Raw genomic sequence first — 15,412 nt, 5'->3', positions numbered from 1 at the left:
AGGCTTCCTGCGCCCTCACCTGTGTGCGCAGCGCTCTGTAGAGACGACTACGAAGCAAAAGTGAAGGCGAGTCGGGGGAGACGGAGGTTAGAAACCCCTTTTTTTTTATTACATTTCCTCCGCAGAGAAAGAGGAGGCAAGATGGACACTCCATATCTCCCTGCTGCACTAGAAAACTCATCTAAATGGAAAACACATTGTCTTCATTATTTTGTGAGAGCTGAAAGAACAGGGTTGTCATGGTAACAGCCATCTGAGCGAGCTCAAGCGGGCGGCCAAGGGGTTGGTTTTAGGGCCAGAGGAATGAAGAGGGAAAAAAAAAGGGAAGGAGGAGAAGGAGGTGGGAGGAAGAGAGAGAGAAAGAAGGTGAGATTGAGGGAGGGAGGGAACAAGGAGTCAGAAGAGGAGGGGTAAGTTGGTGTAAAGAGATGAAGGAAAGACAATAGACATTGAGGGAAAATGTAGGAAGTGTAAGGGGGGGTGACACAGAAAGGAAAGGGCATGATGGAGAGAAGAAGGGAGGAATTCCAGAGGTCTTTTTTCTGTGGAGGCAGGCAGTACAAATGACCAGTTAGTGGCTCAGAGAGAAGAGTTCAGGGGTCCTTATTAATATCAAGGGGCCTCATGATGGTAGACTTAACAACTCAGGGATTCTCCACCCAACTTCACCTCTCTGCAGCCAAACTATGCACATTTAGGGGTTTATGGCTGCAAAGCACTGCAGTTCTTCAACCAGAAGAAGCTCTTACTGAACTGACATTGGATTGGCGACTGCTTTAGCTGAATAGAGCGAGGATTTAAATAAACATATTTTTGTTTTTTTTGGTGAAAATTGCATACAAAAACCCATGATTACATGTAAAAGGTATTGAAAATCATAACTCACTTTATGCATATAGAGAGGTCAGAACATTTTTAAAAGTCATCCATTCACTCATATGAAGTCCAAATTACAGAATGTAGCACTTGATTCTCTTTGTGTTGTTGAAATGGAATTTTGAATAAATATTTTTCACGGTGATCAAATGTAGCTTCAGTGGTGCTTTCAGTGAAATTAGAATATTCAGGGTTAGAGATGAAAGTTTCTTTCCTAGACGATGGTGCGACAGACTCCTCTTTGCTCTTCAGGTCTTTCTCAGGTACTTCTTGGCAAAATGCCGCCCAACACTCTTCATCAAATATTTACCCCTTCTCAATCTACAAAGCACCCTGCAAACACACCAAAATGTTAAGGCAGCATCTAATCCAGTCCAATTCCTCTCCTCTATTCTCCATTTTTTCTCAGTCTGGCTGGACTTTAGCAGCAGTGCTGTCAGTTCAACGTCAGCCAGAGGATTATGGTTGTTTCCACAGCGAGCGAGAACTAAATGCTTGTTTATTTAAGTTCCTTCCTGCGTTTCTGTTGTATCGCCGGTGGCATTGATATGACTGAGGCCTGACACAACATCATTATGGCAGCCATCAGCCGATTAACTAAATTAAACAAATTGCTAAAGTCTTTGTCGTGTAAATACTTAGCCTGGAGTGTTTGGCATGGCGTTAGCATCCATTAGGATCTGACATCCAGCCTCGTGTCGTCAGAGGAGCCATTGTTATCATTGTTATTCTGGACTTATAGATTGGATGGAACTGAGAAATCAGAACGATCAGACCTATTTTTCCAGAGCTGAAACCATCGAAGTTGCCGGGAAGATAACGGTGGATTCAGCATTGGTGTGAGTAAACAACGTTTCCCGCAGAAGTCAGAGGAAAACAATTAAAGAGCCGTCAGAGCTGCTCGGCTTCTTCCAGATGTCTGGTCGTGGTCACAGGAGGGACAAACAGTGCTTCTCGTGATTGACCAGCACTTAGGGTAAGAGGCAGCCTGCTCATGTGTTCTGGCTGGCTCGCCAGCTGTGTGGCTGCCTGTAGGTCTTAGTGATTCATGTCACACTGTAATTGGTTTACCTGCTCCCCGTGTGTCTGCGCTCTGAGAGGACCAAAACAAATTACCCAAGAATGACCTCTCGCCATCTCCCTCCTGCTCTGCAGCCTATCCTCCCCTATCTCTCTCTGCTTGACTCACCCCCACCTCCTCCTGCATGTAATATGTCGCATGACTGTCATTTCTTCTGTTCTTTTTTTTTCCCCCCTCCATCCGTACACCTTGACGCTTCCAAGTTCAGCCAGAGGAGAAATATTTAACAGTAAATGCGCGTTGGAGCTCGGTGACACACATTGAAGCCTCTCGCGGTTTCAGTGCCTTCCATGTCAAACATCACGTTACACATGCTTGCTTAAAGACAAGTTGGTGAAACACATTTAAGATTACAAATAAACATTTACACCGCAGCAGTGTTTTGTAAAAGCTGCAGTGAAACACATTTCAGCACTGTTTTATCCATTCGCTGTGCTAGATAATACCAACATGGATTGTTCCTTCAGTGAATGAATCTGGAGCCTCTGTGTACGCCATTAGGCCCGTTTCCTTTCTTTATTTTTTGCAGCGAGCAGATGTTTTGTCGTCTTTGCTGCTGAGGCTCTTACTCTCGTGCAGCGGTGAACAAAAACTCAACAGAGCAAGATGAATGAGTGCAGCATTCTCCCATGTACCTGCGTAGGAAGGTCTCTCAAAGGTTATTTTGCTGTTTGTGTAAAGCTACCCTGTCAGTAGATTTCATGATTTTGTTTGTGTTGTGGGTTTTGCAGCCTGTTTTTGTAACAGAGAGCAAGGTACACGAACTATTAAATATCTGCTTTGTTGTGGCGTCCTTGAATAAACCTTTTTATTTTTTTTTTAAACACTTCAGGTCCTCTGCTTAAAAGGTCGGGAGGCTTTCGGCTGTGTCTTTTAAATGCACCTTTGAATATCTTAATCTGTTTTATTACTTTTTTCTGTAGAGACATCAAATTTATTTTTCAATTCCAATTTTTTAGGCAGTTTGCAAGACATCCAGTTCATATTTACATAATAAGAACAAATTTAAGTCTGAGATCTGTTCAAATACGTCACATCTTTCCAAGATTAGCCATAGTCCTTTAGATCTAATTTAATTTGGTCTAAATTATCTTGTTTTCTCACTGAATGTGGCTGCTCATTTTATGCCAGGTGGTGAAAGGAAGCTCAGCTTGTATTGAGCTCTTGGCTTTGTGGCAATCTTTCACCGTGAGCAAGCATGTGGAGTCAGTAGGAAGGAATCACTCCCTTTTAACTGAAAGAATAATATATCATCAAACATTGTACAACTGCTTTGGATAAATAAAAGAGCCTTGAACGAAAAAATTTTAGCCATTACAGGAGAACAGAACAAAAATGGACATGTTCTTTTGTTTATGTCAAATGAATAGAATAGGATTTGGAACATAAATTCAGGCTTCAATGGAAAAAAAACTGAAATCGTAAAATAGATGTTGTCCGTGTTTGAAAGCAAAGGAACTTTTGATTCTGTATATCCTCAATGCAAACCTCAGCAACTTTCAAAGATAGAAATGGATAAAATAGGCATTATCTTTGCTCAGAATGTGAAAAAAACGAATTCCAATTTGGGGATTTTTGCGATACATACTGACATCATTTGTTGTCCAGCTCTCGGACTAAGCCATAATTAATTTTTCAGATAAAAAAAAGCATTGAAATACAGTTTATAAGGGGAATGGCATCTATTGCGCCATCCATGTCTTCTTCTGGGTTTGACTCACAGGTAAGCCCTGAGGCACTGATGCAGGATTACCTTCTATGGGGAAAAAAGATACTGAGATAACAGTTCTCAAAGTTAGGAATACTTTCTATGGGAAACAAAAACAGAGTACGCACAATGTCAATAATAACAAGAGCTCTGTCAGTTCCAGGAAGAAACATAGCTAAATAGAGGGGAATAAAATAGATCTGGCACACCTTCTATAGGAAGAACAGAGAGAGTTAATTGACACAGTACTTGTGCATAATTTAGAAATGGGGAGTAACAGGAGAAAAGAGCAGTGGGAGGACAAAGTAATCATCATATTCCCCAGTGGCATACCTGTAGAAACAGCTCAGATACAAAGCTACTCTAAATATATACATTTTATAAAACTTGAATAAAATGTTTGTCTAGATTCAAATATAGTGACTAAATAACTACCGTACTTTGCTTTTAATGTAAAATGAACTCTAGAAACAACAAACGTCCTGTCTATTCTTGTCTACTTGTTGACTTATACACTGTTTGCTCTCATTGTTTAAATATTCACAGGCATCCTTTGCAATCTGGAAAGGTTTCTGCCTGAACAATACCCATGAACCCTGCATTCAGTGCACCTCCTAAGATAGCTGTGATCCAATCAACAACTGACCTACCAATAAAGCCGTCCAAATGGTGGCCCTGTGTTTGTGCTCAGAAAAAATAATTAAACAAACTGGTGTGCAGGTGTGTTTTATTTCTCCTCTTTAAGATTGAAACAAAAACACCAAATCTGGCTGTTATCAGGTGAAAGCACTAGAAGTTGTTTTATTGACATTTAATTCTCAAACTAAGTGTTGACTTGACTTTTATAATCATGTATTCTTGATGCTTTGTACTCCTGAGTTGTCAAGTCACAAGACATTCACTGTCTTTATCAGTGTGATTAAATTACTTTTGTTGATCAGTTTTGTGATAGCTGAAAGCTTAAGGTCATGTCTTTTTTTGTAATCACACTTAAGACTGAAAAAGCGTTATTTTTTAAAACAGTCCTTGAGCATTCGCCCCTCTAATAATTACTTTCCTGTCAGACTTCCAGGAAAAGGCATGTTTTTTGTTGTTGTTTTTTTGCAGTTTTTTCCAGTGTTTTCATCATTGCTTCTAATTGGAAATGACTAAGAGCTGATAAGATTCATCCAATAAAACCTCAGCTGCAGTGCTGACTGTTTAGTTCCACCAAGTGCAGAAAGGTTGAACAGGTTGCTGTGTTTTTTTTGTTTTTTTTTTTTCTATTTAAGGTTTGTGCTTTTAGTGTCACAGGCAAGGAGAGTGGAGGGCAGGCTGGCACAGATATATTTTTGCTCTCCCTAATGACACCAATACCATTTCATGGCTTGGTGAGCAGATTGAATCACACTCGGTCTTTGTAAGTCTCACTCTCTGCCCCTGTCTCTCTGTTTCTCTTTGCTGCACACACTTCATCACTCTGTCCTCTCACAGAAGACCGCTCATTTGCTGCCGTACGTCCGGTGTGTTGCATTCGCCCCTCGGTGGATGTTGTTTAATTGCATGTGGGTCAGCAGTTTGTCAGTGCTGAAACCGAAGGACATGGAATTTGTCAGTTTACTCATTCAGCAGCCACAGGGGGCGGTGTGTGAGCTAACAGCTCTGCTGGAGCAGGGCCCGTAAGGTTAGCTTTACACGAGTCTGTCAGACTGCCCTGTCAATCATGCTCCTCTCCTCTGATATACTGTCAAATCTTCTTACGTTTACTCTAAAATCACAGAAGATTGATGCGATTACACTTAATAAACCTTGTGCGGTCCGCTGAGGCGGTTCGGTGTTCTGGGGTTTTCCTCGGCAGACCTGGTTCAGCGACTTAAAATATGCACATTCCTGCCCTGAGCTCTCTCCTTACACACATACTACGGCTTGAGCATCACGAGTGATATAATCTTGTCTTTCGTGACACTGGAAAATTGCATGTGGCAGTCAGGACATACAATCTTCCGCAGCTGGTATTTATAGTCTTTGGCAACTGGAACGTTGTGTGGAATAAGGAGTTCATTCATTCATCATGTGATGCGCAAGCTTTTTACTGCTCACAGATGACCTGATTTTTGATCTCATCAGTTAACAGAGGACCCCTCCCTGTTAGTCCACAGAAGAACGTAAAAAACAAAAACACGATCCGCTAAAGGAGACTGCAAACAAAACCCCAGAACTACATTTGATGTAGGTATGATTTTTATCTTGCGCTGATCTGAGACAGCAGCTGTGAAGGATTTCCTCAAGGCGGAGAAAAACCTGCAGCTCCAGTTGAATAGTCCACGTTTATGTAACACCTTTTATTTTTTTTTTCTTTATTTTGTCTAGCTACTGCAAAGAGTTTGCCATTTACACACTCTCATAGAGCACTTATAATACATGTTTGCACTTTATATGTGCAGAGAATTTTTACTCTCACACATCTGAGGCAATTGGAGTTTAGTACTCTGCCCAAGGATATTTCAGCACTTCAGAGTGCTTGGGATTAAACCCCCAACGGAAGATGGTTCGTATTCTACAACCAATCCACGGCTACAGTTCATACTTTATATGCTGATTCTTCTTTCTGATGAAACCTTTTGTAGTGTTCATTTATTGGGTTAACCGGAACCCTATTGACTATGATGAAACAGTTCTAAGTGTCTCATTAGCACCTTACTACCCTTGAGCTGTTTATAGAAACATTAAAAGCGCCTGTTTAAGAATGAAGCTGTCATATGTTATGCTGCTGTGGTTATAAGGAAGAACAAACTGAATATGCGGTAAAGTTGCTTTTCACATGCATGATCTGGAAATGCTGGCAGCCTTTTGGAAAGTTTCACAATGCTAGCTTTGCTAAACTTGCTAGTTGCTAAAATAACATGCTAATAGCAGGTTAGAATGTCAACACCACCATTATCTTTTTGTTTTTTTGTTTCAAATTTAAGAACACAGTACATATTATCTTTAAAGCATCCTTGTATCAGTTGACATTAGTCCTTGTATTGTATTTATTGCTGGTGTGGTGAGGTTTAAGTCTTCACAGTGTTTAAAATGTTATGTAGAATCAGCTGAACTTTTTTGCTTTCACTTTCTGATCTCACGCATTCAGCAGTGAAGTAATCATCAGTTCTCAGGGGGAGGATCTCGTGGCTCATACCTGAAATAGTTCACAACTGAAGGTCCATATTTATAGGCAGAAACAGAGCGACTCATGTATCTCCACATCACAGCTGTTTGCATTGCAGGGTTGGGTGTCACATAGCTGCCCGCTGCTCCTGTAGTTGTCACATTAAAACAGAAGATAAACAAACGGGACTATTTGGAGTTTATTTTTTTCCACTCGTGGGACAAGTCATTTCACATTTTTATAGGGCCAAATGGTTGTGAGGGTGTGCAGAGGGCTGAGTTTTATAAAGCCCAGTGGGGGCAATATGACTAATAGTTGGCTTTGCTGAGAGGGAAAAGAAGAGCAAGAGAGATTAAGTGGAGGAGAGGATTAACAGAGTCAAGAAAATAAGCAGGAACAAGGCAAACAGGCAGAGATGTGATGGTGGAGGGCGGTCTGGAGGCAATGAAGAACCAGCAGCTGCGGACAGGCCAGACTGGACGGCGGGGAAATAAAGGCAGCAAAGGGGACTGCCTGACTATGAGAGTTTGCCATTAGAGATAATAGTGTGTGTGTGTGTGTGTAAGAGAGGGAGAGATAGCCGGTGGCTTTTTGCAGACATACTTAGAGCGGTGTATGTAGGAGGGAATGAGAGATAGAGGCCAGTGCAGCTGAGTGGTGTTGATTGGCCTGTTTGAAAACACATGAACTGCAGACGGTGAGGGAGAGAAGCCCTGTGCGCTGGGATAAAGTGTCGCTCTGTGCCGTGCCACGCTGCAGCCCAAACCACATTAGAGCAAATGAATCCATTCCACCTCCTGTTATGGCAGCTCCCACTTGGGGCCACGGGAAGAAGGAGGAGGAGGAGGAGGAGGAGAGCTAAAAGGAGGAAGAGAGGAGGGGGTGCGAGAGTGGCAGGAGTGTTGAGATATCAGGGATGAGGAGAGGAAAATGATCGAACAGAAAATGGAAGGTGGTGTTAGGGAAGTGGCATGCTGGGTGGCTCTAATGATGTCTGAGGGCTACAGAGGAGAAGAGCATAAAGCACACAGAGAGGTAGAGAGGCCAGGGGCTTCAGGGGTGGAGGGGGGGAGATGTGGTCCTGAAAAGGAGAGGAGGATTTTCTTCTCTGTCAAGGGAGCAGGAGGAATAGTTTCCTCCTCTCCTTAATGAAGTTGATATCATGCCAAACTTCACAGCAATTGCTTTTTTATATTCTGCATCAGTGTCCTCTGCACTTTAGTCTCTCAATAACCAGAGCTTGAAAAGAGAGAGCAGCAGCACCTTCCCTAATATGCCTTTACTCATTTTCTTTTTAAAAGAAAGTGCCATCCAGAGCAGCAAATCTCTTTACATATTGAATGTACTTCCTTCTCAAGGCCTTTTTGAAATCCATTCAACCCTTAACCTTAAAAATGTCATCAACAGCTTTAAGAAAAATATTCCCTTGAGGCTCATCTTGAAACTCACAAGTTTCTCCAGGATGTTTAGATGGTAGTAGGACTGATTTGTTTTTTTTTTATTGCTTTGCAATAACAACATTTTAACCTTGGACTTATCCCATGAAATAAAAATAATTAATTTCTTTTTAAAATATTTGTACACTTGTATAAGTGTCCTTATGTTGATAAAGGTGTTAAATGATGCATAGACCAAACAAGCAAGGGATATGAATGTTTGAAGCAACCTTTGAAAAGCAGTCAAGAAGAAAATGAAATAGGGCAGTTTTCCATCAATCAAACTATTTTAGAAATGGATAAACACGGCAGCAAAGTGTCCTCAGAGTGTTGCTACTGGCAAAACGGCTTGTTGTTGATACTTGAAAACGTAATTGTCCTGCCAAGAATAACACCGAGAGGACAACTGCAGTGGACATCCAAAACACATATTTCATTATTAATGCCAACCCACCACAGTTCCTCATAACATAAAAAATAAATTTTTACTCATTAATGGATAGTTTTAATTTAATTTATTTAAAGCTTAGCACATTTTTTAAAAAACCAAACAATTTAACACCTCTATTACGTTAAAAGTACGTCAAATTAAATTCTCTTAGTTTTTTCTACCAGCATTACTTGATTCTACTGTGATTAAAACAAATAAATAAAAACTATCTATGTTTCATTATTAGTCAGAAATTCAATAGATATTCAATAAATAAGTGTAGCACTGGAAATCGAACAATGCAGTCAAATATAGAACATGTTTCAATTATCTTGTTTTAGCATGCAGGTACATGTAATGTGCTACACTTCACAAGAGATTTGAGTTTCTTCAACAAGATCTTTTCAAAAATAAATACGAGCTACCAATTGCAGGTTTAGCAAGCAAGTTTGCTTCACAATTGCTGTGTTTTATGTGATAGAGGGAGAGCAGGCTGTGTTACTCAGCTCCACAGAAAAACTGAATTTTACAAACTAATCATAGGTTTTTTTGGGGGTTTTTTGTATTAATGCTGCCACGGCAACATGTGATATCAACTTGATATCTACCGATATCCAATTCTGCTAGTACTAACATCTGTCAGGACCGCCAGCATGGATACTTCCATGCAAACCTCAGTGACTGATCACTTTCACGCAGCACATTACACCTGACTAATGTGGTAGTCATTTGTCTGAAATGAGAACTCGCTCATGCTGCGAGTGATCATACAGTAAGTGTGTGTGGACGTGTAAACGACAAGATAATTCCAACACGCTCTTTGTGTTTTCCTCTGCCTCTTTTCCTTGTCAAGCCCAGCCCTTCTTGCTCTCCCCCTGCTTCCATACTCCAGCGCCTTTCGTATTACTGTGCTTTTGTTTCAGAGCACGCATTCCTCACACCGCTTCCCCAGCTTGTTTTGCTCAGAAAACGAAGACATGCAGGGAGGGAGGGTAGCAAAGAGAGATGGCAAGAGGAGGAGACAGACTCTTCCTCGGATGTTGGTGTCACATGTGGCTTGTTACCTTTCTCTGATCACAGCTGCATCCTCCCTCGGTTGTTTAAAGAGGAGGTTGAAATGTGCGCTTCATGACTGAAGGTGTAATGCTTTTTTTATTTGTTTTGCACCTCTATACAGTGGTGGTAAAATGTCTAATTTGTAATAATAATTTCAATATCTGTAACTGATTTCTTCCGGTTGGCCTTTTGTCACACATAATTTCATATAACAATTTTTATATGAAAATTGTTAGATGGAAATTCTTGTTTTATAATTTTTATATTTTTAAAGGTACTATTAGAAAAATTGTGATTTCATTTATTAAGGGGAGATAAGCTGTTCACATCAGCCTTGTCTTATGTGAAAAAATCAGCCCCACCCATTGTTATATTATGAATTAACTATAATTCAGCATTTTTATTTTTTTTTAGAAATCAGTTAAATTTCAAAAGCCAACCGCAACAAAGTGAAGGTTTTTAAGTGGTCTAGTCAAAGTCTATGCTTAACTGATGCTATTAGATTAGCTTAAACAGTCCATTCTCACTCAAAAACTTTCCAGTTTTTCTGAATTAAAAGAATTATCCAAAGAAGATTGGACCAAAAGGTCCCCCAGAGATTGCAGCCAATTACTGATTTTTATTATTTTAAAAAATAAACGAGATTGCTTAAAAACTGTATTTTGTATTTACTTTTATTGTCTTGGATATCTAAACTTAAATGTGGATCTGAAACACTGAGTGTGGAAAGAGCATAAGCAGAACACTGTACTCTTGTCTTTGTTGTCAAACTACAGTGGGAGGCAAATCTGTACAAACGCTGAACATGGAGCCTTTTTGCGGCCAGTATATATTTTCTGAAAAATGGTGGAAACAGAAGGAGTTCAGCTCTGTTTGCAGCGAAACCTAATTGGTCACACAACATCGTTTTGAACAAGGGCGCCGAGCTCGAGCAACATCCACTAAAAGACCTGCCAGGTGGATTCTTATGTCGGTTACGACGCCTGCTCAGCTGTTTCAACCTCACTCGCATTTTCTTTTCAGAATCTGAGGGCCTGTCTTTTCATTGACTAACAAAGGTGGTACATGTTTTCCATCAGAGGTGAGCCCACTGTGTAAAATAAACACAGACAGAGAAACATAAAAGAGGCGTGACATCTTTGCTTTTCACTGTGTTGGGACGGCCGGGTGTGGAGCTGCAGGAGGACCAATTAATCAATAGCCACAAGGTCAGATGGCCAGCGCCAGGCTGGAGCGTGCTCTGTTAGCGGCAGGCAGAGCCGTCTGCTGCTGAATGGGATTTGTAGCACTTGTCAAAGGCTTTAAAGGAGCCCTTTCTGGACGACTTGCTGCAGGTGGAAAGTATGAAAGAGGGAGGTGGTGGTTAGCAGCAGGAGAGGGAGACATCTGCTGGAGACTGGGAGGCACAGCAGCTCGGCAGGATAAGGCAACCCGATGTTATGGTTATGATTTGTGCAGTTAGACCCAGAGGAAGGTGGTTTTGACTGTTTTTATAAACACCACTCAGTAAAAGATGATAAGAATAAATAAGGTCTTTTGACAAATGCTTTCCTCCAGAATGTGTCTTTATTCATGCAGGCTGTGTGTTTGAGTGCACTCCAGGTAATTCCACCCTGGTAATGCTTAAACCGGAGAGGATTAGCAATACAGTGTCATTCTCAAAGTGCTCCTTTGAAGTTTTCCACCTTTTTTACTTTTATCAAAGTAAAGAATTCAAGCTTTTTGAGTTCACATGCTCTTAAGTGTATGTGTCTAAGTTAAATGCTGTGCATTTATGCAGCAGTCAATCAAAGATAAGCACTCCAGACTGAAATGAAAACTCCCCGACCGAGCGTCTTGCCTCTGTTATGTTGGTTTCACTCGGTGGGGAATCTTGGGGGACCCTTTATCAGTGCCGAGCAGCTTTCTGGAGCCCTGCCCCCGCACCCCCCCACCTGTGGTTCCTCAGTTGGTCTTTTGTGTGAAGGAATGTGGGAAGGACCAACGCTGACAGAGATAAACACAGAGGGATGGTGAGGGGATGGAGGCCTCATCGGTGAACCAGCACGATACCTATTAATCCCGACTCAATCCTCCACTGTGAGATGGTTGGAGTTGTAGAATATGGGGGCGAGATTGTTGCTTCTCACTGATCCGAAAAGAATATCATGGTAACCCGTGGCTCCTGTGCATTCAGGAAAACTATGGAAACGTGGAATTTGATTTCAAGATTTTACAGGTCTAGTAAAAGATTATGGTAAAAAAAAAAAGAGATTATGAAAAACGGTCCTGTTGGTCCATTCATCCATCTGATCTTCAGTGATTCAGTTTGTAAACAGGTTTTCTGTTCAAATGCCTGAAAAGTTGTTTGAACCTCGCAGGCTTAAAACTCCACACATAATGGTCCTGACAGTTCTAACAGATGTACGTCTCCTGTATTTTTTTCTTTTTGCAGAGTAAAAAACAAAAAAGACTTTTAATGGAGTTCCGGTAGAGACATCAAGATGAACACGTTACCATCAATGGACCGGCATATCCAGCAGACCAACGACAGGCTGCAGTGCATCAAACAGGTGGGCATAAAGTGAAACTCCTGCTTTTCCTTTTTTACTGCTCTTTGAAAACGGACTCAAAGTGGGCAAAGACAAAAAAAAAGGAAAAAAAGAAATCCCAGCCTTACTTTCTCCTTTCAGCACCTTATTTAGGCATCAGTGTGTCTGGGCCCTTAGTTTCAGTCATACAGATCATGTTGCAGAGGACCACAGAGGGAGGCAATCTGCCTATGAACACTAGAGCAGACTTCAAAGCTGCATAACAGACTCAGAGTTTGTCTCTCCTCGTTCTGTGTTCTCTGACATCATGCTGCCAGCTCCTGACGTATGCCAGCCCTCACTACCGTTTTGCCTAAATGCTTTCCTGACTGTCAGCTTTCAGAAGACTTCTCACAGACACTAACATACCCCAGTGTGTCCGCCTCTGTGTGTGATTAATGGTCTGTAGAGCTCATGGGCTGCTTGACTTGGTGGCATATTTGTTTATGATACGTGGGTGTGAGCCTTTATATCTTGCAACATCTAAATGATGCCTTGCCTTATAATAATAAAATAAAAAATAAATGAAGAGGATAGTAATAGAGTAAGATAGGCAAATAATAGCGCTTTCATTTTGAGATTATGAGTTGACACCTCTCTCCTTCTGTGTTTCTGCTGAACAGCATTAACTGATTGCCTGAGCTGGTCCAAAAGTATTCATACCCTTTAAGCAATAGTGTATGGTTGTAAAATTGTGAGGACAAAGATAACTTGAGCTCAAATTGTCGTGGGAGTATCTGTTAACAACAGTTTTGAATAAATGGTGCAGTAATTTATCGTCATCAAACAATTGTACTTTGAAGCTGAAAGCGCTTCAGCTAATGTGTTGTTGTCACATGCTAAATGTTAATAAATAAAGTCAATAAATGTTTTTTTAATGTGCTCCAGTTAATGATTGCCACTGTACACAGCAATATTTGTAATCAATTATGAGGTGAAAAAGAATTTCGACTAGTTTTGAATCATGGAACAAATTAGATTAAGGTCTAGGCTTTGACTGGGCCGTTATAGCACTTGAGTATGCTTTGACCTTAGCTATTTCATTGTCGCTCTGGGTTGTTGTGGGGCTGGAAAGTGAACTTTGGTTGTTTAGTGTTTTGCTGCCTCTACAAGGTTTTCTACAGTCCATTCATCCTCCCATCAACTCTGAACAGAGCTGAATAAAATAATTTCCACACCATGACGCTGCCAAAACAATGTTTTTCATGGGTGCGGCGTGTCTAAGATGACGGCATTGTAGATTAACATTCCATCACATGTAGATTTAATTTTGCCGTCTTGTGAACAGAACATATTCTTCCACGTGTTTGTCTTTGTCTCATACACTGGTTGTGGCAAACTGCAAATGTGACTTCTCACATAGCTTTCAGTTAACGCTAGCTTTTATTGCCACTCTTCCATAAATGCCAGATTTGTGGAGCTCATGACTAATGGTTGTCCTGTCAAAACAAGTCATGTTTTGTGGTTTCTAAGAATACATTTCCAAGTGGTTTGTAGATTGATTGAAACTGTTAGCGATTTCAAATTAATTTCCTAAAATCAAGTTACCTATGTCATTTTGTGTTGCTACTTTGATTAAGTTAATGAAAGTCAGAACTCTAGTGGGGTTTATACACACGCCAGCTCATGCTGTAAAATAAGTCATAGTAAAGCCAACTTCAAAGGGTTAGTCACTGAGCGTTGAGCTGCCAGAGGGTGTTTCTTTGGTTTGGGGAAATCTGGCAGATAGCTAAGTGGTGTGCTTTATTGCAAGTAGCCAGGTAGAAACTGAACAGCCAAATTTAAAGCTGCCTGAAGAGAAGGTAAATCATTTCACAGAGGGCACTCTGTCAGTTGTTTGGCTCCTTTCGTGCTGCAGTCGCCACCGGTGGCCATTGCAGTCCTCGTTCTTATCCTTATCCAACCCCTGAACAGCAATAACTACAGGAACAACTGTAAAATGTCCCACCCTCACCAGCTCAGAAGAGATAGTTCTTTACATCATCTTCTTCCCCCCTCATACCAGAGCTGAGGTTGTCATTGGTGACCGCTGCATCAGATCAAGACAAGGTCTGTGCAAGGTCTGATTTTCCTCATGCTGGAGGCTGATACGCCTCCCATCAGGCAGCAGTAATGCCAGATGATATCACTCATCCAGAAGAGGCTCTTGTCCTCTCACTCTTAATGAACAAGAGCATCTCTCACTCTCTCTCACTTGCTGTTCTTGTCTTGCTATCAGTCAAACACCTTCGAGAGTCCAAACCCAACTTTTCCAAGGTCTCTCTTGAAGCCCATGAGATCACTAAAGAGAGTTTTTCTATAGGTATCCCCATCATGCTTGCAAGGAAGGTCCTTTTTTGTCATCAAATAGCTGCCCTTTCAGGAACATTCACCTCCGTTGCCCTCTAAGAACAATAGTTTTACCTCCTCTGCAGGAAAACACAAAACAAGATGCTTTAGCTCCAGATAGGAATAATAAAAGCTTTCAAGTGGGCTTCAGTCTCGGCAACTGAGCAAGCCGCAGCTCTGTGCCGTTTCAGAGCTATTAACCTTCTGAGGAGTGAAGAAAGGGAGCTCAATTTTAAAAACCGCTTATTGTGTCCTGGTAGCCTCAGAAGCCCTCAAACAGTGAGAAGAAAAGACTCAACTGTTTCAGGCCTCAGTGAACAAGCGAGAGAGGCAGACAGAGAGTGAAAGAGATTAGACAACACACCAACGGCTCACATTGAGCCTGCACACATAGCTGCCAGGACCAAGGTTGTTTTCTTTGTGCTCAGCCAAGTCAGGCAGTGGACCTCTGGTGTGTTACACTCTGAAAACCGGCAATGAATAAGGCAAAGAGTGAGAGAGGGAGAGAGAAGATTGGAGGGAACGGTTCGTTTGCTGTGCGGGTCATGGAGGCGAGGGATGGGTGTTGCCAAGAGAGATTAACAAGAAACACTGGCATCATTGTTGATATGGGTGTGATCTTCTTCCCACAATGCAGCAGAGCTCCAAGTGGGCGTAGATTGGAAAGAGTCAAGGTCCTCACAGGGTTGTGCAGAAACACAAGACGTTAAATCAAGGCAGGTTGGAGGCTGCAGGACGATTAGGTTTTCAGTGTTTTTTCAATTTGTACTAAACGTGAGGAAAGAAATAACACTTAT

General features: G+C 41.4%; 1 protein-coding gene across 5 annotated transcripts in view; it reads left to right on the top strand.

The window, feature by feature from the left end:
* Positions 1-15,412, top strand: part of zmiz1a (zinc finger, MIZ-type containing 1a) — a 119,432-nt gene that overhangs the window by 67,023 nt on the left and 36,997 nt on the right. For all 5 annotated transcript variants that reach the window (XR_006372658.1, XR_006372657.1, XM_044137394.1 and 2 more), the window contains exon 4: positions 12,152-12,269. Coding sequence is in view for 3 of the 5 variants with exons in the window: in XM_044137394.1 (XP_043993329.1) it covers positions 12,201-12,269 (69 nt within the window). In the remaining 2 variants the exon portion in view is untranslated. The remainder of the gene's footprint in view (positions 1-12,151; positions 12,270-15,412) is intronic.

This window comes from Gambusia affinis, linkage group LG13 (genome assembly GCF_019740435.1).
Source record: "Gambusia affinis linkage group LG13, SWU_Gaff_1.0, whole genome shotgun sequence".
Lineage (NCBI taxonomy): Eukaryota > Metazoa > Chordata > Actinopteri > Cyprinodontiformes > Poeciliidae > Gambusia > Gambusia affinis.
The sequence above is the reverse complement of the archived record's forward strand: the minus strand, read 5'-3'. Positions and strand labels throughout refer to the sequence as shown.